The sequence below is a fragment of the Gracilinanus agilis genome, chromosome 5 (assembly GCF_016433145.1).
Source record: "Gracilinanus agilis isolate LMUSP501 chromosome 5, AgileGrace, whole genome shotgun sequence".
NCBI classification, from domain to species: domain Eukaryota; kingdom Metazoa; phylum Chordata; class Mammalia; order Didelphimorphia; family Didelphidae; genus Gracilinanus; species Gracilinanus agilis.
Window position 1 is genome coordinate 34,374,383 of NC_058134.1, and position 24,546 is coordinate 34,398,928.

Genomic DNA, 24,546 nt, shown 5'->3' on the forward strand with positions numbered 1-24,546 from the left:
ATCACTGGCACTGCTGTTGGCCAGGCCTTTAAACACTTGCTTAATTGGGAGTCAAAGGGAGGTTTGTTTGGGCTGATCCCAGTATCATCCTTTGAACAAAAACTACACATTGCTTTTCGGGATGAATTTTTGTATCAGAAGAAGAGAATTCTGACCGGTTCACACCGAAAAGCTGAGAGCATTGTATCAGAGCTGAGTTCGCCATCCAGATAGATGCAGATTTCTAAACTGATTTCTAAAATGAGAGCAAAGCAGCTTTGTGCTGTTTTGTCAGTTTGTGCTGACTCAGCTGTTTGCACAGTTTTCCCCTGGTAGAATGGAAGCTCCTGGAGGGAGCTCCCAATAGCTGAGCGCATTATCTGAACCCCTTTAGCAGTCTGGGGAAGCTTAGGGAACCCTTTCGCAAAATCATATTGTTAAATGCATCAAATGAAAGAGGATTAATGAAAAAGAAAACTAAGCTAAGTAGTGATCAGGTTTTTTTTTTAAAGCTCAGAAGGCAGCTAGATAGAAAGCCAGGCCTGGAGTGGAGAGGTCCTGGGTTCAAATATGCCCTTAGACGCTTCCTAGCTGTGTGACCCTGGACAAGTCACCACCTCCTTTGCCTCACCTTAAAGCTCTTCTACCTTGAAACCGCTACGCAATATTGATTCTATGCCAGAAGATAAGGATTTTTTTTTTTAAGCAAGGTAAAGCCTTCTGAGCAAGGTGGCACAAATATTAAGGGTAGAAGCTCCATAAATGTTGACTCTTTTGCTTTGGTTAAGGGTAGTTATTTGGTCAATCTGTTCAATCCGCTGAATAAAGAGTGTGAGCCAGAAAGGATGGAAGCGCCGTTCCCCTCTTCCACCACCAGGAGACACTGCGAGGCGACTGAAAGTAACACCCCCCCACACACCCCGTCGGGGGCGGAGCCAGTCATTTCCTTCTTCTCGAGGAAAAATTGAGGTACCCGGATGCACAAAGAGCTGCGGACCGGAGCCAAAGAGAGGGAGTGGCAATAACGCAGAAGGAGTAGGAATCACGTGACGGAAGCAAGTGGGCGGGGCGGAGCGTACGTGCCCACGCACACGCTCATCTCTGGTCTCCCAGCGACGACGGCTCGGCTTCGGCCGCCTCACGTGACGTGCGCCGTCCGCCAATGGGGGAGCACAGCGGAGAATTTCGAACGAGGCTCCGGAAGCCACCGAGTAAACGGAACCAACGGACCCGGCCGAGCGGGAGCCTGCGCCGGCCGGGGACGCCGGAGCTCGTAGGTCAAAGCGCGCTGCTGACGGCGGGAGGGTAGCCAGGTGGGAGGCGGGAGAACGGGCTAAGCCGCGAGGGGAGGCCCGAGGCTTAGCGGGTGCCGGGGAGACTGAGGCCTTCCTCCGCGGTGGAGGCCGCACGGCCAGGCCGCCGGCTCCCCAGGACCCCAGCCAGCCCCGCTGAGGGCGGCGAAAGCCCGGCCCTACTTATGGTCCACATTCCCCTTCACTCCCGCCGGGGCCGCGAGACGAATCTTTGCCCAGGCCCTCTTTGCCGCAACCCTGACCAACCTCACCTCCGCCTCTCGTTAGATCCTTCACTTCCAGAAGCCCTTACCTGCCACCTCCTCCGGAAAGCCCACTCTGATTCCCTGCCCCCCACTGCCAGTCGTTCCCGCGCCGGCCCGCCTTTCCCTTCTCCGGAATGGAAGCTCGGGGCCGGCGGCCGCCAGATGAATTTCATTCCTGCCTCTATCCACGGCGCCCGGCTTCTAGGGTTACTCCTCGCTCGAATGTGCGGAGGGGTCTTTGAACTGACCCTTTCTGAGGGCGGAGGTGAAGAGAGGGTGGAGGGGAACTCCCTAGAAATGACCCTGTTGAGGTGGATGGAGCTGTGTGACCCTGGACAAGTCACTTAGCCCTTATTTGCCTGTTTCATCATCTGTAAGATGAGGATAATTATAATAGCTTATGGCTTGTAGAGCTGTTGTGGGGCTCCAAAAGGAGATATTGGTAAAGTGCTTTTTTAAAAATTAGCTATTCTGATAAATGGCTATCTGGAGAGTTTGTTTTTAAAAGTTTACAAACATGAAAGCACCGTCTACATGTTATTTTACAGTTTTTGTTTTATATTGAATATAATGGGGAGCCACAAAAGGTTCTTGAGGTAGCGATGTGATCAGACTTGTGCACTGGGGAGAGTACGTTGATATATAGCTATATATGAAGGAGAAATTGAAAAGGGACGAGACTAGAACCAGGGAGGGCTTTGGTATACTGCAGGCAGTAAGTGATGAGGATCTTATCTAGGGTGTTGGTTGTGTGAGTGGATAAAAGGGAGTGAATGTAGCAAGTTGTGGAGGTTGACTTGATAAAACTTAACACCCAATTGGATATATGGGAACACTGAGATGTTCAAGATGACCCCTGAGCATCTGACCCTTCTCTGTTGAACTTGATGAGTCTAGTAATTGAGTCTCCTCATTTCTTCCCATACACTCTCCTAGGTAATTGGAGATCCTGGAAGGAGAACTTGTTGCAGTCTGGGAAGATAGGGGAGGTGTAGGATTTCACCTGCCCAGGTAGGGAAGATAGCAAGCACTAGCTATTTTTGGTTCTGTCTCCCTTGTGTCTTTCCTCCTCATACTTTAGATCTTAAGTGAAACTTGCCTACTAGTCCTTTCTGAGGGGAGAATGGTTAGTAAAATGAAAATATATGAGGTGCTTTTGAGTTCCAGAAAGAAAAACTCAGTAATCTAACTCTACAGGTCTTAACCTATAATCCCTTTTTTTAACCCTTACCTTCTGACCTAATGTCATTGTCTATTGGTTCATAAGCAAAAGAGCTGTCTAGCCTAGGCTTTGGGGGGGGGGGGGAATAAATGATTTGCCCCAGGGTCAAACAGCTAGGAAATGTCTCCTATCTCCAGGCCTGGCTCCCTAACGACTGAGACACCAAGCTGCCCCCTTAATCCTTGATCTTAACATATACATGAGAGAAATCTTTGGAGAGAACTTTTAAGGCATTACTTTGCCTTCTTGAATAAAAGATATATACATATATATAATCAACAAACAATAGTGATATAATATGGGGTTTTTTTCTAAGTTTTGCTTAAATTGCTCATCTATAATTGAAAGGATTGGACTAGATATAGATCACCTTTAAAGGTCCCTTCCAATTTAAGTCTATGACCCTCTAAACTAGGAGTTCTTAGTCTTCTGTGTGTGTTATAGATACCTTCTCAGAATATATTTTTTAATAATTAAAGAAAATGCTAAATTTTAATTAGAATTTTGTGAAAATACAGATGTAAATTTTTCCCCATTTAAGCTCTTATCCTGCAGTCTATCATCTGATTCCTGATAAGACTTTCTGCTCTAAATCTTTGTCAATTTTGTGATTATAGAGATAACTATCTTATAGACTTTTCTTTAAAAAGGCTTCCTATTAACTCTTCATATTTCTATGAAGGATGCTCTCTTAAGTATATAGATTATTCTCATAAAGATTTTTTGGGCTCTCAAAGAATACAGATAATCATACAAAATCCCTGGACAGATACGATAGAAATAGCTCTTCTATATTTTGATTCATTTTAATCAAGTGAGACATTTGTTCCTGAAAAGAGATGCCACTGTCATAGACTATTACTTCTATAGAATCTAAAATGAAATAGCCATAGCCAACATTTAAATATAGCTCTAATGTTTGCAGAGTCCCTTGCCGTTGTTCAGAATACATCAATCCCTGGAATACCACAAAACCTCCTAAAATGGGATTCCCAATCAGCCAAGAGCATATCCTGACTCTTCATACGTGTACTCATACCCTCTGCCGTCACTTGCCCAAAGCCTGATTGCAGCAAATGTGCTTAAACATGAGCCCATGTAAACAGTTCCAACTGAAACTGATAGAAACCACACCTGCAAAGTAAGACACGTAGTTTCCCCATTTATTGTGGTGTGTTTCATTAATAGTATTTGTTTAGATAGCATTAATAAAACTTTTTCTAAACATGTTTACAAACAAGTCTTTGATCTGTGACCTTATAATTTTCATATTGGAAGAGAGCTCCTGAACCATCTAGTACTATGCATGTACAGAAAGAATCCTCATTATAATATATCCAATATATTGGTCATCCTCTATATAATCACCCATATTCAGTCTATACCATATATTTTAAATTCTTATAATCAACTATGGCCAAATAATTTACCACGTGTTGACTGGTTTGCTAGCAGTTAACCTCTCCACTTAGCCAGGTTGGTCCATCCAACAACTGAGAGTCAGAATCCATCCCCTATTCACACTGCCAGAGCTTGTACTCTGTTATCATAGCCTTTTGCAAATAAGATTACCTACATATGCCTCTAGAGGTAAGGCACCCAGTACAACTTTGGCCTCTTTTTAATACCCTTAAAGTCCAAATTAAATAAGTGCTTCTCATGTGCCAGGCCTATTGCCCAAGCATACAGAGCCTGTATAAAACTTAGTAGATAGAGAGCAATCACCATGCCAGGAAGATGAGGGTTCAGGAACCACCTCTAATGCCCAAGTGCTCCCTCTAAGCCTGTAACTGTAGAGAAATTGTTGACCTACATTGATAGCAAAGAAATCATAGGTTGTGTCCCTGAGGAGTAATCAAATAAGAAATGTTTTCATTTTTAAGACTACTATTAATGTAGCCAGTTATCTTGCTTCTGCTCCCTCTTAATGAGAGGGTTTTTTTTAAATTGGCAATAAATAGTTTGAAACAAAGTAATTAAAAACAGATGTGAGTATTCTACTATAAGTCTTCCAATATATGTTAAAATATTAACTCCACATTATCTATTACAGTGTCTAATCTAACAAAAAAGTAAAAGAACACCTAGAGAGACCTCTTCATAAAGGTTGCTGCTAGTCATTGTAGTTGTAGAAAAAGCCAGAAGTGAAGAAAATGCCTTGAAGTTCTAAGGAGGGAGTTCTAATTCTCTCCTTTACAACTCCCTCCTTAGAACTTCAAGGCATTTTGTTAAGGGTCACTGTAGTGAAGAAATCTGAGTTTGAAACTGAGAATTGGTAGCATCATAGAATGTGCTTAGCAGAAATAATTTTCCTCTCCAGCATCTTTTCAGTCATTGGTTCTCCATTGACTGGAATGAAAATCTAGTGTTCTTAGCATTACATTTAAGGCCTTCTCTGGCCCCAACCTTGCTTTCAAACCTATTACTCCTAACTTTCAATTCAGTCTTCATCCCAAGATTATAGGTTTTGAGCTAGACCTTAGAGATCATCAGATCTAACTCTTTCATCAACAGTTGAGCAAACTGAGACATATTACTAAATACCAGATACTGTACTAAGCACTGAAATACATAAACAAAAAGTGATAGCACCCGGCAGCTAGGTGGCACAGTGAATAGAATACCAGGCCTGGAGTCAGAAAGACCTGGGTTCAAATGTTATCTCAAACACTTATTTGTTGTGTGATTGTGCAAATGACTTACTTCCCCCTTCCCCTCCTCCATCCCCTCCCACACATAGCCCATATTCTTTTGTCTCAGTTGTAACTAAGAAAGTAAGGGTTGGTTTTTTGTTGTTTTCATGATAGCTCCTTCACTCAAGAAATTTAAAATCAAGGAGAGAAAGCAGATAATACTCCTAGCTGGGGAGATCTGGAAAGGCATCTTATAAATGGCAATATCTGAATTAAAATTTAAAAGAAAATGATTATGTCAATAGATGAAGTTAGAAGTGACAGACCATTTTAGATGTGAGGCCAGGTGGCAAAGGAATGCTAGTCTAGTTTTTCTGGTTAGTAGCACACACACACACACACAAATATTATATTATATATATTTTGTGTATGTGTGTGTATGTATCTATATATATATATATATATCATGAACTAAGACTGAAAAGGTAGTACTGGAGCCAGATCTTGAATGCCTGATCCAAGAATATATATTTTTAGTTGGCCATCTGAACTGAACTACTTATTATTTCCCCATATCTACGTGCACATCCTTTCCTTTAGTCCAAGAGGTATTAAATTCTTTGGTTTGCAAAACTGCTGAGTGCAGCTCCAACCATATTGAAATATAATTAGGAAATGTTTAACAAAATAAAAAAACAACATAACACAAATGTTAATTAGTGGTTTTCAGTAAAGATGTGGCTGCTACTGGAATCCATTTCTATTTGAGTTTGATGCCATTGCTTTAGACCTTAGCTTATACTGTGACCCTTGTTCACAGTCCTCACCTGTTAAAATCCAACCTGTCTCTTAAAGGACGAGCTCAAGTGCTGTCTCCGTGAACCCTTACCTATTCTCTCAAACTAGATGTGATCTCTTCCATTGAAACTCATAACATTTTTGAACCTCTGTTACTAATAAGAGCTGTCACGTGTAGCATTTTAGGATTTGAAAAGTGTTTAATATCATTTGGATAGTAGTTTTTTGTTTACCCAAATACCCATGTAACCTTGCTCCAATTTCCAATACACTAGTAAAATCTTTGGGAGCAGGAAATGTGGTTTTTATCAGCTTTGCATCCACACACACACCCCTTTTCCATTCCCATGCTTTGTAAAACAAATCTCATGAATAGAACTAAATTAAAATTTAAGTTTTTTGGAGTTGGCCCTTTTTTTAAGTTGAGTACATTTAACCATCAAAATTTGTTTTAATACAAGTATGGCGTACTCAGATTTTGTTTTTATTATTAAGACAAGATACTTGTTGCTCTTTTTCCCATTCAAGTCCTACCTTTCTGCTGTCTCATCTCATGTAGGTGACCCCAAGTTCTTGAAGATTAGGGCAGCAGAATGTAAGCTTTAGCAGGTCTTCACATGCTGAAAAGTACTAAAATATGGGCCCTAGGATAGACTCTGGTCTGTAAGCCAAGAACCAGGCTAGTAATGTAACCATTGAGTCATAACAAAGTCAGGGACTTGCAGGTAGGGGAAAATAGAATGTGAATGACAATAAATGAAGGAATGAGCATTTAGTAAGAGTTTATCTTTGCCAGACATTGCTATATACTGGGGATTCAAATAAAAAAGAGCCCCTGCCTTCTAGGACCTAACATTTTCATATAGAAGAATGACTGGTAGCTAGATTAGGGGTGGGGATGGGGGTTGATCTGTGAAGTTAACAAGGCTAGTGAGTAGAGTCATGGGAATTGATTGACATATCATTACCTGGAATAGTAATATTTATTGCATCCAAAGTAAATTGAGAATTTGAGAGTAAGAGACTCTCATGCTTTTGCTCTCACTTGGTCCTAAGGAAGGAACTAGAATAATGCCAGGGAGAGAGAAGGAGAAGCCATGATCATGAAAGATAATATCTATAGCAATAGCATATGCTGTTTTCTGACAGGGAAAGTGCTTTAAGAATCTAGGTAGCAAATCCATATTTTAGAAATATCATCATTACTTAATTCTATAGATCACCTGACCATGTTAGAAATGGTCAGTGAAATTGGGAGAGCTACAAAATCAGACTTTGTCTGAATAACGAGCATTGTTTGAATAATCATATACAGATAATCACCAAGTCTCTAGACACAGTCTGTGTTCTCATGTTGCAATTATATAGTTTATTTCATAACATGGAATATTGCTTGAAAAGATTCACTTAGAGTTTGTACCTTTATGACATCTCTAGGTGTAGAAGATGTCGAAGGAAAAAAGCCTTAAAAAATCCTTTCAGGATAGTCTGGAAGATATAAAGGAACGGATGAAAGAGAAAAGAAACAAACGACTGGCCCAAATAGGCAAAACCAAGCCCATTCTTGCTGCCAAGTGCAAGATAGTAGGTGAGCTGCTTTTGGATTCTTTTCTTTGGGTATCACTCACTAAATTTGCATTTAATAATTAACATTGACGGTTTCCTTTCAGCCAATCCATCTGCACAACTGAAAAGTTACCAGGAGAACAATAGAGCATTAGCGTTAGCGTTAGAGAATGAAAGATCCAAAGTGAGGGATGCCCAAGACACCATCCTCCATTTAAAGAAGGAATGCCAATGCCTCAGCCTTCAGTTGTTTGTGTTAAAAAGACAGCTGACTTCAGAGCAAGCAGAAGATTCCACTCAGGTATTTTCTTTACAAAAAAGTTGTTTTCCCAGAAGAAAGTTTTAAAACACTTGAATTTGTAACTTATTACTAATCTAGCTCAATTTTAGTGTTAAAACTTGATAGCAAATAGTTTTTTCCTGTTAGTGACTTTATTTAGTCTGATCTTCTGGTACAATTCCAGCCTTAACCATGTCCCATACACAAAAATTCAAGTATACAATTGATGCTTATGCTTTTCTGATTGGTCTTCCTTCAAGCCCATCTCCATGAGCCACCTTCTCCTTGATCACACCTGCTTGAGCTCTCTCCTGTCTCACTTTTCTGCGAATCTGTTGTGCCCTTCCAATAAAGGATAAGCTCCCTAATGACAGAGGCTAGTTCTAGTTTTTGTCTTTCTGTCCCCTGCGCTTTGTTTGTTTATTTTTGAAGTAAATAGCAAGTTGAACACATGACATTATGCATTGCTGATCACTTAGCAAATTGAGCCAAGTGACAGAGACAAGTCTCTAAGCTGAGAATCTAAGCTGGTTCTAAGTGCAACAGGCAAATGATACTAGGCCAAAAGACTCAGCTCAATTGACCATTACTTATAAGCCTGATCTTATTTTTCATGTTGTAGCAAAATGGTCATTTTAGCCATCCTGACACAATTAAGTTTATCTGATTCCATTTATATGATTGTACAGACATGACAGGAATCCATATTCTTTTTGCGTTTCAGTTGATTGATTTGAGGAAAGGCTTAATATTATAGTCTCTTGATATCAATAGTCAATCTTTTTTTCAGCATTTGAGCTTTTCTAAGGAGATCAAGTTTATTATTAATCTCCTTAAGTCTAATTGCATTTATTTCTGCAATTCTGATGTCAGGTAATTTAATCTTGAAACAGTAGATTATATTAGTTGAACCTAAGGTAGTGATGGGCAACCTTTTTAGCTTGGTGTGTCAAAATTCACCAAAAAGCTGAGCATAACTCGTGTGGTGTGTCACTGTGAGAAAAAAAAACATAATTTCTTGATATTTATAGTTTAAATAACAAAAATGTATAATTGTAATATATAACTGTATTTAATAAACCAAAATAGGTAAATTAATATAGATAGAATTGTCATCTGTAGTGCAGAGTGCCCATACTTCTCTGTATGTGGCCATGTGTCATCGAAAATAACTACATGTAATACACATGTCATAGGTTTGCCATCACCGACCTAAGGTGTCATGTGTATCTACTGCAAATTTGACATCCTATATTGGCTACTCTGCCTTTCTTTGACTTGGCACACTTTTTTTTTTTTTAATAAACTCTTATTTCCTACCTTAGTATCAATTCTAAGACTGAAGAGTTTCAAGGGCTAAGTAGTTGGAGTTAAGTAATTTGTTCAGGATCACACAGCTAAGAAGTGTCTGAGGCAAAATTTGAATCTAAGTCTTCTCAGCTCCAGGCCTGGTGCTCTATCCACTGCTGCTGTGCTGCCCCTATTTGGCACTCTCCTGAGCAGTTTACAAATGCCACCAGTTATTGCTTACTTGGGAAAAATAAAACAGTTTTTTTGTTAGTCAAGACAAACCTTTTTAAAACTACAATAGTGCAGAGCTAAATGGAAATCTACTCTGAGAATATCCACATCTACTCATGCCACTTCTCTGCTCAGAAATCTTCAATGACCCCCATTGTTTGTCAGCTTAGTCAAACCCGGCCACAACTCAAGGCCCTCCACGATCTGAGGCCTCTTGACCTAGCCCAGTGATGGCAAATCTGTGGCACATGTACCAAAGATGGCACACAGAATGCTCTCTGTGGGCATAGTGGAGCTGTTCCCCTATCCCTCTCCACCATGCCTGATGCCATTTTTTCACATCATCCCCCACTTCGCCCAGCAGCTCGATGGGAGTGCACAGTGAGTAAGGTGGGCGGCTCACAGGCAGCAGAGCTGGAGGAGAACAGAACGCTCAAGCTACTCCCCTTTCCCTCTCTACTCACTAAGAACATTCCTCACTTCACCCACCCTTCTGCAGCCCAATGGGAATGCTTCCTCCCTCCCCTGTGTGGAGGAAAGGGCCAGGAGAGAGGGGCAGGGCATGCTCAGCCACTCGGTCTGGGGGGTGTGGAGAGCCCAGCATGCCATCTCTAAAAGGTTCTAGCCTATTCTTATACTTTACATTCCAACTACATTGAGCTACTCTGGCCCCAAAATATGCCTGGAGTTTTTCCTGCCTCTGTATCTCTTTCTCATGTCATTTTCTGTGTCTGAAATGTTCTTGTTTTTACCCACAGAATCCCCACATATCCTTTAAAGTTTAGATGTCACTGTTTTGATCTTTTCTCTCTTTAACCTTCTGTTTTACAGTCCTTTAGTATTTCTTTGTTTCTGCTTCTCTGATGCACTTAATATTCTGTTTTATAGTTATCTGTGCTTAGTTGTCCTTTGGTTGTTCCCCATTTAAGCTCATTAAGGACAGGGCCCATGTTGTATAGAAATTTGTTTGTGCCTAGACTCTTATTGATAACATTTTTGTCCCACATTTCCTACATTCCCCACTCCTCTCCCAAAATAGTTTTTGTAGTTGACATTGTAACATAAAACGCAATTTAAACATGTTCTCCTTTTCCTCAATCAGGCTAAACTGTCAACTTTGAGAGGCATTATCTGTAAGGTCACTCAAAAATTGCTAGAGACAGCTGACCTTCTTAGCCCAGCTCAAGCGTTATGTTCTACAGCCCTTGTAAGTTCAATTTTCTATCTTTTTTCATTTAAGACATTTATTTCCATTGTTATTTATTGAACCACCTATAAGGTTTATAATATTATCTCTAAGATGTTCATCCTTTTTTTTGGTGTGTAGTAGTAATAGAAGTACTTAGAAAAGGAAATACTTCAACAGCTACTCCAAACCTCTTCATCCTTTTTCCAGCCCCTCTTCACTCTCAGCAGATGACCTTGGCTCCCATTTCCCAAGTTCTACCCTTCTTGATATCTCAAAACCTGTATACATCTTCATTCATCCTCTCCTTTGATTCATTCTCCCAAAAAGGGGGTGAATCCTTCTGACCTTAATTTCATTTTTTCCAAGATCCCTGAAGGATTGCCATATTTTCAGTCTCTCTTTCTAATGGCTCTTTCTCCACTAACTGTGACATGCCAAGTCTTCCTTATTCTTAAAGTACCTTCATTTTATACTGCCATCCCATGTCAATCTTCCCTTTTCCCACCAAATTTCTAGAAATAATTTTCCATTCTTCTCACCATTCATTCATTGCTCAACCACGGCGCTGAAACCACAAGATTATCAAAGACTGCTTAACTATTAAGTCCAGTGTGTCTCTATCTTCGTTGTTCTCTCTACTGTTATTGACACTGTTGACCACACCTTTGTCCTGGTTCCCCTGTCTGCCCCCTAAGCACTTAGACTCTATTCTTTATTTTTCATTCCCTATTCTGTCCCAAGGCAGTGTCACCAATTTCTATAGGGTCAGTCATCATCTATACACAGATGATTTTCAAATTCATATTTCTGTATCCAAAGGATTATCATCTCTCCTACCCCCAAGTTATCTTGTTTCTGTTGAAAGTATCGCCATTCTTCTAGACCTGAGAGTTCACAAGTTGTGAAATGGGTGAGATTGAATGAGACATGGCAAATGTTCTGCTTAGTCGTGCATGTTTGTTATAAATATTATGGTTTTCTTTTTTTTCATTCGGGATGGGATTTGGTAGTGAGGGAAGCAAGTAATAATGTTACCCATGAAAAAGAAGTAAAAGAAAGAATTGGGGACTCATTGAACAAGGGAACAGAAGGAAATTCAAAAGGAAACAGATAAGCAGATAACTTTGAAAGTAACTCTGAATTGATCATAACTTTTAAAAATAAACTGTACATAATAGAAATTCATGGTTTCATATAGAATTCACTTGTTCTGATCTGTATCTGGGAACTTTCCCTCTTTGGGTGTTAAGCCCAAGATTTTTTTTTTTAACAGATGGGAATTACTTTTCAGTAATTTTTCTTTCCAGTATGTATACTGGGTTAATTTAGTGGAAAAGGAAATACATGAATCATTGTCTCCTGGTCTCTAAAGTTTCGATGAAATTTAGTAAAAATTGAGTAGAAAGACATTAATAAATTGAGACATTTACAGAAAGTAGTGAAAGTCCCCCCTCTATGGATCAGCATTTAATAGTCATTCATAAATGACTAGAAATTAATCAGCAGTATGAATATTGTTGTGGATTGGGTAAACCATATTGAAATTTTTATGGAGAAAAATAACCCATGGGAAATACTTCTCCTTCTCTGTTCTATATGCTTCTAATTGTAACATCATTGATTTGAAAGGAACATTTCTTTTGCTTATTTCAGACTAAGTAGATAAGAATAATCCAGGTTTAGCTATGCTGTTCAGACTGCTGAAAAAAATCCCTTTTGAATCTATTTTGTTACATTTTTCATTTTAGCCAGTTTCAGAATGATTTTAGAATTATTCATAAAGTATACCAAGTATTCCTTTTGCATTTTGTCTTTTTACTATCAATAATGTCTATGAATGAACTTTTTAAATACTAACTACAAAGAGTGTAAGAAATTGAACTTTTCAAAAAACTTGCCTTTAAACCTTTGGAAAATAGAGACTAGGTATGTCTCTGCTGTTATCCAAAATAATGCTAACTCATGATGTGTTTATCATCATCTTTAATGTTTCTGTAATGCCATTTTGTTCTTAAAATATAGGTTAGCTCCCTTAAAACATCTTTTTGAAGAAAAAAATGCATACATAATGAAAAAATAATTGTTTCCTACCACTCTTCTCATTTTGGAATCCAAATATTTAGACCTATAGAATTTGAATAGCATTCTTATAACTCACCTTCACTTGCATAGTTGAGCTGATACACTGACTGGTAATGCTTCTATATGCATATTTCCATATTAATGAATGCTTTTCATACATATTTTCAGAACCAGAGAATGAATACCTCAGAAATGGAGGAATGCTACAATGAAGGCATCTCCAGCAACTCACCAGAAAATTATTTGCCGTTAGTATAAAAGTTTTTCAAAATCGTTATTAAATGCACTTCTCGTTAGAAAAAGAATTCTGCTGAAACTGAAATTCTGTTAGTCTGCTATATCTAGGGGCTGAACTTTCTTATGAAATGAGATTTGTTGAAATCCCTGAGATAAGAAAAAAGTTCTAACTTTCTCCCATTTTTAATTGTCTTTTGTTAGGTTGGCACAGGAGCATTTATTGGGATTGGCATTTTTTTTCCACAAAATCATGCCTTCCCTATACTTTCCAAGACTTAGAGGTATATTGAAGTGATTACTCTTTTTTTTTTAAACCCTTACCTTCTAAGACAGAAGAGCAGTAAGGGCTAGGTAATGGAGGCTAAGTGACTTGCCCAGGGTCACACAGCTAGGAAGTGTCTGAGGCCATATTTGAACCCAGGACCTCCCGTCTCTAAGCCTGGCTCTCACTGAGCCACCTAACTGCCCCCTGAAGTGATTACTCTTAAAATTCATTTTCCTATGGTATAAATTGTCCAGTTTAAGGAAGAAATATTACATTTAAGTTTAGTTCTTAAATAATCACAGGATTTATGCTATATTTTTTGCCTGGACAAGTTATTGTTTTAAAATATAGCCCCCTTTCCTATCTGTTTTCTTGTTGTCCTCTCCTTCATATATAATTTTAAATCAGTTTAACCTAAGCTTTAACAAATTATGCATTGTAAATATAAAGAATGGAGTTGAGATAGTTAACCATTTTGGTTAATATAAAACTACTATTGTGTGTGACCAAAATTCATTTAAAATCCATTCATTTTTATTAGTAAAAAACGTCCACACAGAAAAATAATATACTAAAATTATAGTTAATTTGGAATTATAAATATTGATTGGATATGATGAAGAAAGTCATATTTCATGGTTCAGAGAAATTTTAAGACCTGTGTTCATTTGGAAATGAAGTGTGGGAGCAGCTAGGTAACTGAGTGGATTGAGAGCCAGGCCTAGAGATGGCAGACTAGGTTCAAATCTGACCTTGGACACTTCTTAGCTGTATGGCATGAGCCACATTGCTTAATCCTCATTGCCTAGCCTTACCACTCTTCTACCCTGGAACCAAATCATAGTATTGATTCTAAGATAAAAAGTAAGAGTTTAAAAAAAAGAAAAATGAAACAATTCTGTTTTGATAGACTGAATGTACAATATAATTCAGACTGCACTAATTTAGAATTTAATCATGTACAGCAAGTTTTTATTTTTATTTTTTTAAGCCCTTACCTTCCATTTTAGAATCAATAGTGTATATTGGTTCCAAGGAAGAATGTGGTAAGAGCTAAGCAATGGAAGTGAAGTGACTTGCCCAGGGTCACACAGCTAGGAAGTGTCTAAGGTCAGATTTGAACCTAAGACTCCTGTATCTAGGTATGGTTCTCAATCCACTGAGCCACCCAGTTGCGTTTCCTCCCCCCTCCCCATCCAAGCAAGTTTTTATTTTTGAACCAATGATATTTTACTAAGAATAATATAAATTGTTTTAGAGGAAAATTAAATCATACATTTGATGCTAGAAAGGACCTCAGATCATATAGTCCAATCATATTTTAAAGATAAGGACATCAAGACCCCAAGAAATAGCACAAGTAGTAAGTGAGAATTTCAGCCCAGGACCTCTGACTCCTATGCCAAGACTCTTTCTTCTACCTCTTGGAAGATTTTCTTGTTTGTTTAAAAAAGAAGGAGGATCTATATGCTGTCAGGGCAGGGACCATTCTATCAGGATTCTTCCCTGTGGAATCTAGATCTGCAAAGGACCTTCAGTTGGCCTAACCCTTGTCATTTTGCATTGGGCTCACATAGATAACAAGCAGCAGAGTTGGGATTCAAGCCCAGGCCCTCTCAGCCTGATCTGAGACCATGGTTCCTTTCATCAAATAAGGATAGACTATCTCAAGCAAAGGGGTTCAGAATTAGGTCATGTTCACAATAATTTGAAGGATTGCGTGTGCCAGGCCTAAAGAATTAGCCCCAAGGTGGTTACTATCAAAAAGTTTATACATAGTTTCTGGGTAAAGAACATTTGCAGGGTTGGGAGATAGTAACTAAAAAAAAATCCACAAAATATTAGGAAAATGTTAAAATTATTTTTCTAGTAGGATTGATGAATAAATTGCAATTGTTTCATAGGCATGTGCCCATTCTGGACGCTGACCTTCCAGGAAAAGCTGAATCTTCTCAGACAGAAGGTAATTGAAGTAAAATCATGAAGAATATCTTGCATCGTATTCTCACTAATTCTCTAAAAATACCATTAGGGCAGAAATAAGTCTCCATGTAGACTTGACTTCTTTTTAAACTTTTAATGTAATTGTTTTTCATCTTAATTTAGAACTGAACAGATCTAACACATACACCTTTTTTCTCCCAGAGTAGTCTATTCTCTCATTTCACACATGGTTAACTTCTTGGTGTCTTATGGTACCTGCTCACATACCATCAATGGCTTCCTATTACCTTTAGAATAAAGTAAACTCCTTAGCTAAGCATTAAAGGTCCCATGGTTTGGGCTTCATCCATGTTTCTAGCTTTAACTTCCATTATTCCCTAATGCAAATCTAGGCCTAATTCATCCCTGCTTCTTCATCTTTTCTCATGTGATTCTTACCTCAAATCCTTTCCTACTCCCATCTACCCAGATTTTACCTAGGTTCTACTATATATACTAACCCCTCCCTCCTTTGGATTTCTGTAGCATTTAGTACATATCCCACACCCTTAATATTTAAATAAAAGTTTCTGGTAGTGTTCCATCAAAATGTGCCTTTTCAGCAAAATTATACATTCCCCAAAAGGTCCTGTTTCCTTATGTTTTGTGATCCCTGGAGCTGTTTTGTAGTATCATTCAAGAAGTCACTGTTTAATTTTTTATTGGTTGATTTATCAATTAATTCAACTAGAATCATTTCTTTTAAGTCAGAAGAATATAGGCATTTGAAGATTTTTTTCCAGGGGGCACACAAAATCTTTTCATGGGTCAGATACAAGTAACTGAGAAAATTAGTAATGTCAAGTTTTCCAGGATTATTCCTCAAACATAATTTTATGACCTATTGTAAATGTAGAAAACAACTTTCTGGTTCTGTCATGTCTAAGAATAACCCATGAGCTGGGGGGGTGGGAGCAGGGAGGAAGGAGAACCTTTTAAATTAATTTATCTATTAAATCCTTAGGAGAAAATTCCCCTGTTTTTCAAGATACACTGGGGCTTAATATTGAGACTTCTCCAAATGAAGAGGAGAAGCTACCTGACAGTGTCCTACCAAGAAGTGTATCTGTTCGGCGCTGCAGTGTACGGAAAACGTACACTGATAAATTTCACCTTGAAACCTTAGATCATTTAGAAATTGGTCATTTGACTGAGGAATTTTGCAAACCAGACCGCCTTGCATATGAGGAAAATCTAATAAACAATCTTGTCACTGAAAATCTAGACCAAAATATCTGTCAGTGGAACAAGAACCAAATTAATTTATCCCCTGTGCTGATTGAGCCAGATGCTCTTACTGAAACAGAACATGTGGTGGCGATACCTACAGCGAACCAAACTGAAATAAAAAGTAAATACTCACAAAGAGGAAAAAGAGAACAAAAAGGAAAATCCAGTGGGATGAGGAAATCTAAGTGTGCACTAAAGGGCAAGAAGAGTAGGAGTAGAGGTAAAAAAACTCTTTCCAAAGAAAAATTAGATGAATCTGTGGACTCGAGTGATGCCTACAATTTTAATTTTGAAGAATGTGTTCACATCACTCCTTTCCGGCAAAAGAAAGCAAATGATGATTGTGAGCAAGAAGAAATCAGTATTCATTCTGAGATGAAAAACTCTGAATCAAGTGATTCAGAACGAGATTCTGGTGAACTCTATGTACCTTTTAAACAAAAATCCAAATACATGCAAAGTCTGGATTCTGACTCACTTATAAGCCCCATCCAAATGAGGCCCCGATCCAAAAGGACGTTCTCAGAACAGAAGAAATTTGTGACTGAAAACGCCCCTGAGAGCTCTGTGAGACCGGCGGACACCGGCCGTGTCAGTAAGTGAACCATTTGTTTGTCTCAGTTTTGATGTTGATGGTAAATGATAGCTTGGTGCTGATATACTCACCATATGTTTCTCTGGGGGAGGTTCAGAATCACCATCTGTCCCTGTGGGAGATACTCAGGCTGATATTGTAGGGAAACTATTCCTGACTTTCTCTGGCCTACATCAGGCTGGTCTTTAAATTGTTTGGATGTGTGTGTAAAACATGATCCCAGTTGTGATGCAGATGTTCTATTAGTAAAGATTCTAGAAGCCCCAAAAAAAACATCGTGAAGAGGTAAAATTGAGCCAAAATCAAGGAATTTGCATGTGTTGTGTAAAATTACAACATTTGTAAATAATGGATTACAGACTTAATTCAATCAATCTGATCGATGGCATGTGTAAAAATGTATGCATCATCACCTTGGATGACTTGATAAGCTTTACCAGTCAACTGTCTATTACTCTTCATATTCCCAAACCATGCCTTAGACCTCCTATTCCCTCATCATCACATTTTCAAAAAATGATCTCAGTTCCTGTTTTGCTGAAAAGATTAGTCATTTCATAGGAAGCCCCTCAGTTTGTTCCTGACCCAAAAACTTGAGGCCTAGAAATAGAAAGGAGCTCAATAGAGTCTTCTACCTGAATTATGAATGTCCTTCTACAATGCAGTGTCCCTTGGCAGGTGAACAATCCATCTTTTCCTCACAGAGGCCGATGACAGGAAAAGAAGAATAACCCTTATCCCTTGGTGGCCCATCCCAGCAGAAGAATGCTCTTTTATAGGTGTTCTTCTTTGCACTAGGTCTGTCCTGGCAGAACTTGGAAGCTCTCACAGCCCTTCTTCGTCTTCCCTTCCCAACCTCACCCAGTTTGTGTTTGCTTTACCAAGTCACACAATGCAGTCATTTCCTCCCTCCATTCTCATTGCCTTCTCTTTGCCTCTTCCAACTGTTAATGTCTATCTCTGAGTGGAGAACCTGGAGTGAAGTAGCCAGTCAATCAACATTTATTAGGCACCTACCAAGGGCCAAAAATACAAAGAAGGGCATAGTATTCCATGTTTGCCTTCATGAGGAAGAGTATGGAGAGGCCGCCATCCTTCTGGGCACAAGATGCCTCCTGCAGACATTCCTCTTCTGTCATTGTCACAGTGCTGGCTCCTTTGGAGCTTTCGAGGCCTTTTCAGCCTCTAGAACCCTAATTCTAACCACTCCAGACCTTTGTCACCTGGACAGTCCTGTGTGTTTTTGGAGATGGGTTTTTAAAAAAATTAAATTATATAATTGTAATGTATCCCTCCTATATTTCCTTTTACCACTTCCAGTATGTTGAATTCTTTTTAGGATATTAATTCTAGCATCCGATGGAATAGGAGTCCCTCCTAGACTTGTTCCATCTATACATCTGATAACAGGCCATCTCTTCTTAGACCCAAGTCATTAGTAAAGCAGGCCAAGGACAGACTCCCAGGGCAATGCCCACGACCTCCTCTGTCACTGATTTGCTCTTTTAATCCAAGCATGGGACAATCCTGGGCTGGCTCCAGATCTCCCTAATTATGCTACAGTTAATCCATATCTACCCGTCTTGCCTCTGAGGATTCATTGAGTGACTTGTGATATACTGAAATACAAGCGTGTTGTCTCTTGAGTGTCCCCACATTGGACCAGCCCAGTAAATGAGGTTTACTCATCATACAAGCTGATTTTGATGGTATTCCTACTAGTTTACTGCTCCCTTTTTTCAGTGCTCATAAACTATGCCTTTCACAATATATTCTAGAATTGGACGAGGGGTTAAAGCCATGCTTACAAGTCTGTAGTGTGTGGAATAGACCCTTCTCCAGACCAGCATTGGCTGTTCCAGGTTCCAGAAGTTTTCAGAAGTCACTGATACAAAGACCCAAGAGATCGTCTAGCTTACCCTACCTTCTTACATAGATGAGGTCATTGAGGCCCAGATGAATTAAGTTAATTTTCCAAAGTCACTCAGATAATAGGACCAAGGTTCAAATGTAGACTGTGTACACCATGCTGCTTCTTAAGCTTCACCCCCGTCTGGCTGAGCCAGGGTCTGTCCCCACATGACATTGTCTCACACTTCAGTCTTTCATTGTCTGTTATGTGTGACTTTGGCTATGCTGCACACCTGATATTGTTTCCCATTGTGCATCTGTCCTTGTCACTTCGGCTTTTTGTCAGGTCTTTAAGATGTAATAACATGAACTCTTTGATTGCCACTTCCATTCTTACCATTTCCTCACTTAACTTGCCAATCAATTCTCTGTTGATTATATTTAATTGATCTTTCCCATTCTGAAGGTCTTCCTCCTTGGTTGAGAAACAAAAGTAATATAATTGGATAGTTCTGCCTTCTCATCATCCAATTCAACATTTATTAAGAACCTCCTATGTGTAAGTCATCATACTAGGCAATATACTAGGATAGCAAGACCTCAGAGACGGCATGTGCATTCCACTGGAGGAGGGATTACAGGACATCCACAAAAACGTGTAATAAAATAGTCAAAGGGAGCAAAAGAGACAACAGACAGTGCTCTAAAAATATTATCTGTCATCCTCATGAATTTGTTCTTTAATCTGAACCTGGGACTCCATCAACATAAGGAAGTCCTGGCATGAGAGCTCCCTCATTGACTACTCACCTCTAATTGGTAATCTCGGGGAGCTGCCTGGGATCCTGATGAGTGAATCCTTGAACCCATGTCTTTCTCACTTCAAGACTACCCTGCTTGCTGCTATGTTGAACGCCCCTCAGATTGTTCATGTCTTTTAAATGGGATGCCCCAAAATAAGCACTTGGTGTAACTATCATCTAGGGCCAAATCCAACAGAATTACTACTTGCCTTGCATGGACAGTAGCTGACAGTTTCAGAATGCTTCAAGGTTCACAAAATGTTTGACATGTGTTACCTCATTTGAATCTCATAGCAACTCTGTGGGAGATTTAGTAAAGGCATTGTATATCATCATTTTTCAGATGAGAAAATTGAGGCTTCAAGAAATGAAGGGACATGCCACATGCACTTCTACCACCAGCTATCAATAATGGTTGCAAGTTCCTGCTTCCATTTATTTCTCGTCCTCCTTCCAGTTTCATCTAAAAGTATTTGGGAGATAATCTACTCAGTTGAGTCTCAGGCCAAACTTTCTACAAACTTCTCTGCCACTGCTTTTTGCAGTTTTGCGAAGTTGTATTTTGTAGCCTTCCACCTGTCACTAGATTATATTCAACATATCAGTATGCCTTGGGCTGCTCTCTTTCTTCTGTTGCCAAGTAGATCAAATAAATGTTCACTGACTGAGATGATTTCTAGGCTTTTCTGGCCTCCTTTTTAGAGCAACTGATTTATATCAGTTAAACATCTGTAGACAAGACAACATGGAGGAGTGGAGAGACAAGAGTCCTCAGGACCAGAAAGACCTAGGTTCTTTCTAGTTTCACCTCTGTCACATAAGTGAGCGCCTGACCTCTGGGTATAGAGCAGTCACAGATCAGCAGGTGAGTTTCTTAACGAAGGTTGTTCTCAGCACCAATTAAATCATAGCTTAGAACCAAAGGGATCATTTTAGGAGGAATGACTTCCTGTTTGGGGGGGATTAGCTGATTTTAGTGACCTGTGTTGGATCTATTGGGATTGTACATTAATGTCATCTTCCTTTAAACCTTTGTGCTCATTTGAGGTTGGCTTTGACTTTTGCTCCAACTTAATGGAACAAAATTCCCTTCTCCACATTTCTCCTCCCCTTCTGAGTGGTGGCTCTCCTGAACCAGGTCAACCTTCTACCCTGGGTTTTGTTTTTTTTTACTCTCTTTTCCATCTCTTCCTCAGACTTCAGTGCTTTCATTCATCCCTTTTTCTTCGGCTCCTTCCGCTCTGGCCCAAAAAACACTCCTCTAAAATGTTTTTCTAGTCTTACCACCTTCCCACATTTTCTTCCTTTTTCCTGCCACTCTTGAATAGGCAGGTTCCATTCATTTCCACTACCATACCCCCTGCTTGTCTCTACAACCCATTAAAATTTATTCTGCTCAAATAGCATTTTTTTCCCTCCAGGTCCAGTGGCTTCTCAGTCCTCCTCCTCTTTTACCTCTCTAGCATTTATAGCATTAAAGTCTACACCAGTGGGGTCAGCCTCATTTAGAAACAAGTGTCTTCAGGCCATGTACTTGTGTTGTACTTTGTTTTGTTAAACATTTCCCAATTACATTTTAATCCATACTTTGAGGAGCTTGATATCTCTAGGCTGTACTGTCCTCTTTGATTCTCTGAAACTTCCATCACACTAGATTTTCCACCTTTTCCCCTGCTTTTCTAGTCATCTCCATCTCTCTCCTGGTTTCTTTGGCGATCTTATCCATTCCCATGGTTTCAACTATGCACATGACTAAAATTTACATATCTAGCCCTAACTTGTCTCTCTCTCCATCTATATGTTTCCCTCTGTTCATTCTGTTTTCCTAATCTTTCAAATCTAGCCCTTCCCACTGCTACCTCCTTAGTTGTTGCTTCTTGAATGGATTATCACAATAACTTTTTAATGGTCCTACCTCCCTTTAGTCTCCTCTCTACCAATCATCTGCAAACACAACATCCTCTTTGTCTTTATAGAACATAAATATGACTAGGTCACTCTGCTACTTAAAAACCTTTGCTGGGGCAGCTGGGTAGCTCAGTGGAGAGCTAAGCCTAGAGACGGGAGGTCCTAAGTTCAAATCCAGCCTCAGACACTTCCCAGCTGTGTGACCCTGGGCAAGTCACTTAACCCCCACTGCCTACCCTTACCACTCTTCTGCCTTGGAGCCAATATACAGTATTGACTCCAAGACGGAAGGTAAGGGTTTTAAAAAAAAAAACCTTTGCTAGCTGCCCACCTTTACTCTCTACTGAACAGACCTAACTCCTTATCCTGGAATTCAAGACTTCACACAATTTGTTATAAAAAGTATTTCCTAATTTGTTGCTTCCCTTCTAATTTTGGTTGCACTGGTTTTGCTTGTATAAAAACTTTTTAATTTAATGTAATCAAAATTATTCATTTTACATTTTGTAATGTTCTCTATCTTTTGCTTGGTCTTAAATTCTTTCCTTTCCCATCAATCAAGTATACTATTCTATATTCACCTAATTTACTTATAATTTCCCTCTTTATATTTAAGTCAATTACCTATTGTGAATTTATCTTGGTATAGGGTGTGAGATGTTGATCTAAACCTAGTGTCTCCCATGCTGTTTTCCAATTTTCCCAGCAGTTTTTGTCAAATAATGGGCTTGACTTAACAGTTTGTCTCCAAGTCTACATTTTAGTCCTTGAGGACTCCTCACCTATTTAGTGCTTCAGCCCAACTGGGCTGTTCACTCTGAATAGTTTTCCCTTCCTGCCTTTGTTCACCCTGTTCTCTATATCTTGAAAGAGCTACGTGACCCCTATTGCTACTTACTAATGTTTTTCCCCATGCTTGTGAACTCAGATGCCCCTGCCTTCTTTCCACTTCAGCTAGGTAGAATTTCTCCCTTTTCTTAGACGATTCATACTCCTCGATGTTTAACCTGTTCAAAGTTATATTCTTTGAGTTACATGTCTTGCCGTCTTTGTGAGAACAGAATAATAGTTCTTAGGTAAACATTATGACTTCTGTACACTGATTGCCTAACTGAAAGCAGTTTTATGTTTTTCACTTTGTCTGGATCACTCTTCAGTGAATGCTCTTTCCATAGGTTCACCTTCTGAAACTCAACAGTCATTTCATCTCAGCTTGAAAGATGTCACCAATATCCATCAAACTTCTGGTGCAAAAAGCAGAAAACATTCCATTCCATTCAGCAAGAGTGAAGAACGTTCTTCTCTGCCCCTGCGTAAGCGCAGGTGCACCCTCAGTGTGAATTATAAGGAACCTGCCCTTGCCACGTATGTTGTATTGATCTTTTTTGTGGGGTAAGGTAGGGTATTGGGATAGGACTTGAGAGTCACGTTGTGACTTAAATCAGCTATAATTTTGATCTGAACTACAAATGTTATGAATGAGTCTTGGGATTACTTTTCTAACATCTTATTTTATTCTCCTAGAAAACTAAGAAGAGGAGACCCATTTACAGATGTATGTTTTTTGAATTCTCCAATTTTCAAAGAGAAAAAGGACTCCAGGCCCAGATCTTCTAAAAAGCATTCACTGTCCAAATACAATGAAGCTTTTGTTGGATGTCGTTGAAATTCATCTTACACCCTCTTGCTCGGAAAGGATTGATGGTACTATTGGTTCAAGAGTGGGCAGAATTACTAACATGAAAAGTTCTGCTGTTTAAAGCACTGAAGTGCTTTAAAAACCTGTCTTCAAACATTGACATTAAGTTCTTTTTCCTACTGTACATAAATAACTGATCTTAACCCTCTTTAAAAGCTTAAATGTATTATACTACCTAATGTCCCTAGTTTTAATGAAAATTATATTTCCTATAGTAATTGTAGAGAAAATGGTGGTGGTTAATTACACAAATTAAATACTTTAAATTAGTAACCTCAAACATCTTGTGTTTTTCCCATATATGGGGAATCATTACTGTGAAATGTATTACAAGACAGGTAAAGAATCATTCGAAACATGTAATTATTCAATTTCATTACCTGTTAACGATAAAGTATCTGGTCAGTTTATCAGTTCAGTTTTTCATGGCCTAGTGTGTATATATTTACTTAAACTTTTAGGAAGTCTGTTGTTTACCATATGCCAAAAATAATAAAAGTTTTGTAAGCCAGCACTGATAATTGTCTTCTACACTTAAAGTGCATATTCTTCTTTTGAGCAAAATGCAGAATTCCATGATGGGAATAATTATCTTTGGGAGCCTTAGCAAGTGCCTTGATAGTTCAGGTCAGAATGAAATTTCCAGGGATCTCTCTGTAGGGCACCAAAGCTATGAAAGATTCCATACCTCCATACCTGGATGAATTCTAAGGAACTTTCTTCACTTTTCTAGTTGGATAGCATAGGACTGCCCTGTGCAGCTTGCTCCACTCTCAAGGAGCAGATCCCATCAGAGGCACCAGATTTTTACTGTTAGTCAGTTTGCTTCAATGTAAATTTAAAAAGCATTAATAGAGTAGAAAGTTGGCTGAACAGCATTCTCATCTTCCCATTTGGTATCTCAGTAGGTCCTTAAAAACAAACTTAAAAATTGAAGGCAGAATTGTGTGTTGAATTCCTCCAATGTGATTAAAAATAGAGCATTACCTATTTTTGCCTAATATCTTCTGCAGCTTTTTAAAAATAACAAAAATTGGGACTTCAACAATGTCTCTGGGTTTACCATTGTTGAGCTGCCTTATTACATAAAGCAGTATAGTAAAAATATCCTGAGGTGGCATCGACTTACAAAGTGTAGGTGTTTGGT

General features: G+C 39.0%; 1 protein-coding gene across 1 annotated transcript; it reads left to right on the plus strand.

The window, feature by feature from the left end:
• Nucleotides 1-1,192: 1,192 nt before the first annotated feature.
• SGO1 (shugoshin 1) lies at nucleotides 1,193-23,366 on the plus strand. The gene is made up of 10 exons (XM_044678886.1): nucleotides 1,193-1,252; nucleotides 2,474-2,548; nucleotides 7,628-7,778; nucleotides 7,861-8,057; nucleotides 10,660-10,764; nucleotides 12,997-13,076; nucleotides 15,235-15,293; nucleotides 16,278-17,138; nucleotides 22,876-23,065; nucleotides 23,225-23,366. The coding sequence occupies exons 3-10, from the start codon at nucleotides 7,637-7,639 to the stop codon at nucleotides 23,364-23,366; spliced, it is 1,776 nt and encodes a 591-aa protein (XP_044534821.1). The 5' UTR covers nucleotides 1,193-1,252; nucleotides 2,474-2,548; nucleotides 7,628-7,636.
• Nucleotides 23,367-24,546: the final 1,180 nt, after the last annotated feature.